We start from the raw sequence: 4607 nt of genomic DNA, 5'->3' as shown, positions 1-4607 counted from the left end.
CCGAATTCGCGCGGTTCGGCTATGTGAAAGTAAAATATTAAAATGTAAAATCCTTCCTCGAAAAATGTTTAAAATTATGCTCAAAACTTCATTAAAAAAATTACAAGTGTGAATTAAAAATTTATAACACCCCCGACAAGTGAAGGTTACTACAGTAACTAGAAAAGACCTGATAACTTTCAAACGGCTGAACCAATTTTCTTGGATTATAGCTAAGAACACTCTCGATCAAGCCACCTTTCAAACAAAAAAAAAATTAAATTAAAATTTCTTGGATTATAGTTAAGAATACTCTCGATCAAGCCACCTTTCAAACAAAAAAAATTAAATTAAAATTTCTTGGATTATAGCTAAGAATACTCTCGATCAAGCCACCTTTCAAACAAAAAAAAATAAATGAAAATCGGTTTATTGGTTTAGGTTAGGAGCTACGATGCCACAGACATTTACACAGATACACACGTCAAACTTATAACACCCCTCTTTTGGGTCGGGGGTTAAAAACAGCACTAAAACCCTCTACAACCTCCTTCTTAAATAAAATAAAGAAACAAAATTAAGTAAATGTTATTTTATTTTTTATTTGTTTATTTTATTCATATCCGTACACAGTACACGAGCGGGCGGGCGGGCGGTCGGGTGGGCGGGCAGGCAGGCAGGCAGACAGACCGACAGACAGACTGCAAAGTGATCCTATAAGGGTTCCGTTTTTCCTTTTGAGGTACCCTAAAAAACTCACATACCAACATACACACATGAATCGTGAAAACATTAGCTTTTTCAGGCAGTAATAGAGAAGAGAAGATTCGTATTTTTTACGAGTCAATTATAAAACCATTCGTAAAACAAAAATTACTCGTAAATACAAGTGGCGCCCTCTCGAAGTTCTAGTTTAACCGCTGATTGACAGCCACTTTACGGCTGCACCGTTTCTCAAGAGTCTGCCCGCCTAGTTTTACTGCCAAGAGAAATACTGTAATTTCAACTGCTACTAATAAACTAACTGGAAAACCCTGCCTCGGCACACAGACTCTGTGAACAAGTACTTAAAATTATTTTTGTTTTTTAACCCCCGACCAAAAAGAGGGGTGTTATAAGTTTGATGTGTGTATCTGTGTATCTGTCTGTGGCATCGTAGCTCCAAAACTAATGAACCGATTTTAATTTAGTTTTTTTTGTTTGATAGTTGGCTTAATCGAGAGTGTTCTTAGCTATAATCGAAGAAAATCAGTTCAGCCGTTTGAAAGTTATCAGCTCTTTTCTAGTTATAACTGTAACCTTCACTTGTCGGGGGTGTTATAGATTTTTAATTTACACTGGTCCATCAATCGGCCACGGAGCAACGGATTGTCACGATTTTAGGGTTCCGTACCTCAAAAGGAACAACGGAACCTTTACAGGATCACATTGTTGTCCGTCTGTCGTCCTGTCGTGTCTGTCAAGAAAACGTTTCTAGGATACTTCCCGTTGACCTAGAATAATGAAATTTGGTAGCTAGGTAGGTGTTATATAGCACGAGTAAAGAAAGAAATCCGACAAACGTGAATTTATGCTTACATCACGGAAAAAATTAAATGTTTTCATGAACAAATAATATTTTTTATTTATTTTTATGCATAATTTAAATTTTTAAGCGCACTGGATGTCTGCATTAGTTAATAAGTAAGTGTATTAATTATATTAACTAACATAGAATAAGTTTCTTACTTACATACATTATATTATAATTTAGTTACTAACATAGGTTAAGATGTTTACTAACATAATATTGTGGGCCTTTGTTGCTTGAATAAATAAAGATATTATTATTATTATTATAATAATTTTTGATTTATCGTGCAAAATGTCGAAAAAACATCCGCGTACGGCACCCTCGGTGCGCGAGTCTGATTCGCACTTGGCCGGTTTTTTAGCATGGATATAGTTTGTATTATTATTGTCTATCTGTCTGTACAGGCATCACGCTATGGATAAATGCAAATGCAACGACTTTATTAAAATAATAACTATCCGCTCTAAATGTACTATAATCGTTCATTACTGTTAAAATATTGTCACCTTATCTTATGTATTTTGCAATAAACAAAAAATTATCGCCTAAAGTTTAAAGGCCTCAATACAACTTCTCAAGTTAATTTGATTGCGCATTTAATTTTCATTTCGTATAGACTTTCCGTCCGTATACATACGTCTATTTTATTATTATAATTTCCACACAGCTTCGGCGTTAACCTGAAAACTCTTACTCAGAACTTAAACATTTCGTTTTCGTTTCGTGTTCACTATGACTTCATATTATATTTTGTTGCTTATAATAATACTAATATTAATTATTCTAAAATATCTATCTAAAAATCATGATTACTGGAAGAAAAGGAACGTACCATACCTGAAGCCGACACTACTGTTTGGTAACTACAAAGACTCCATTTTATTAAAAACACATCAAATGCAGGTCGCGCACGAAATCTGCACCCAATTTACAAATGAGCCCTACATAGGCACCTTCTACGGCACGGCTCCAGCGCTCGTCCTACTGGACCCGAATCTAATTAAACTAGTGTTAGTGACAGACTTTTACTACTTTTGTGCCAGAGAAGTAAATGACTATACTCATAAGGAGGCGATCACTAAAAACGTATTTTTCACCGGCGGCGATGCTTGGAAGATCCAGCGGCAGAATCTCACTCCGTTATACTCTGCGAGCAAAGTGAAAGGTATGTTCCATTTGATACAAAGCTGCGCCAAACAGTTAGAGAAACTTATCGAAGAAGAAACGAAATATTCGCCAAGCATTGATGCGAAAACTTTACTAGGAAAATTCGCCATAGACACCGTAACCAGCTGCACATTTGGAATTAATGCTAATGCCTTGAAAAAAGAAGCTTCTGGCCCGAATCCCTTTGTAATGCTTCGAGAGAAGATATTCGACTCGTCAAAATTCTCAGGCATAAAAATCTACTGCAGACAAATATGGCCAGCGTTATTCTATGGTTTAGGATTCAAACTATTCGACGAGGCCATACATAATTTTTTCCGAAAAATCTTACGTGAAGTTTTTGAATCGCGCGCCAATATGAAGTCTTCCAGAAACGATTTCGTCGACCAAATATTGACCTGGAAAAAGGGCAATGTAATAACTGTGGAAAGTATGAGTAATTTAAAGACAGGCGATAAAAAGATAGTAACTCTCAAAGTGGATGATGATTTGCTGACTGGTCAATGTGTGGCATTGTTTGGAGCTGGATATGAAACGACATCTTCTGTTATGAGTTTTGTTTTGTTCGAGATTGCAAAAAAACCAGAGGTTCAGGTTAAAGTGATTGAAGAAGTTGATTCATATTTTAAGAAGCATAACGGTGAAATTGAATATGAGTGTGTCAATGAGCTGCCATATCTTGAAGCGTGCATTGAGGAGACTCTTCGGTTATATCCACCGTTGGGAGTGATTGCCCGGGAAGCGATGGAGGACTATACTTTTCCGACTGGTCTTCGTCTACGCAAAGGGGATCGTATTCACATGCCTCTGTACCATATACATCGTAATCCGAAATGTTTTCCGGAACCAGAAGAATTCCGCCCCGAGCGGTTTTATGGGGACGCAAGAAAAGATATTAATCCTTACAGCTACTTTCCTTTCGGCGAGGGTCCCAGAATTTGTTTAGGTAACTATCAATTTCAAATAATTATTGTCATTAAGTTTATAATAAATTTATCAACCGAGCGAATGATTCCCCGAGTCTACTGTGCCCAGCTGACTGTCAGATGTAAACGTAATTACTCCAAATTCACAAATATAATTTGTAAATCAATGGCATGGATGTAGGAAGTAATAATTTTTAGTAATTTCTTCCTAATTCCATGAAAATCAGCGAAAACATAGTCCACATTTACATTACTGTACTGAAGTACAAAACATACTTCATTATGTATGTCAGTAAATTCAATAGGAGACATGTCATATTACAGATTGGGTCCCGGATTAGACTGGGGCCGGATTACCGGAGGTCCACTGTACCTATATTAATCTCTTTTGTTGACACGGAATCCAGGTAGAAAATTTCAATGTCCTTAAACTATATCCTTTGTTCCAGGGATGCGGTTTACCAAGATGCCACTGCACGCGGGCCTTCTTGCGGTGTTCAGAAACTATCATCTGGAGTTGGCCGAAGACATGCCGAAGACGGTTCCCTTGCAGCCGTACTCCATCGTCATCACCGCCGCCATCCCCATCAAACTTAACTTTATTTCACGTAGAGCTTGACATTGGATATTTTTAGAGCTTTTGCTGCATAACTATGAGTAGTAAAAACGTAATGGCGTCACCCAAATGGGGGTTCCGTTTGGAAACCAGCGCTTGATTTTTTTTTTTGTATATTATGTGCAAGGCATTCATGCTGAGTTAGGACCGTTTTTTTCGGGTTGTGCCACACATGACACAGTTTATACGGCGCTTCTTCTGCTTGAGGTCTTTTGGTTTTAATGCTCAAGTATTAGAGGCGCTGGGATAACCTACACCGTAAGTATAACTGGTGATGTGTGGCACAGCTTTCAAAAATAAATGTTTTTTTTTTCTTTTCTTCTTTCTTTCTAATTCACTTTACTGA

The 4607-nt window shown here is 37.2% G+C and overlaps 1 protein-coding gene across 1 annotated transcript; it reads left to right on the top strand.

Moving 5' to 3' along the window:
* Positions 1 to 2227: 2227 nt before the first annotated feature.
* On the top strand, positions 2228 to 4264 carry LOC123869745 (cytochrome P450 6B5-like). The gene is made up of 2 exons (XM_045912744.1): positions 2228 to 3665; positions 4095 to 4264. The coding sequence occupies exons 1-2, from the start codon at positions 2285 to 2287 to the stop codon at positions 4262 to 4264; spliced, it is 1551 nt and encodes a 516-aa protein (XP_045768700.1). The 5' UTR covers positions 2228 to 2284.
* The last annotated feature ends 343 nt before the right edge of the window (positions 4265 to 4607 follow it).

The sequence above is a fragment of the Maniola jurtina genome, chromosome 11, assembly GCF_905333055.1.
Source record: "Maniola jurtina chromosome 11, ilManJurt1.1, whole genome shotgun sequence".
Lineage (NCBI taxonomy): Eukaryota > Metazoa > Arthropoda > Insecta > Lepidoptera > Nymphalidae > Maniola > Maniola jurtina.
The sequence above is the reverse complement of the archived record's forward strand: the minus strand, read 5'-3'. Positions and strand labels throughout refer to the sequence as shown.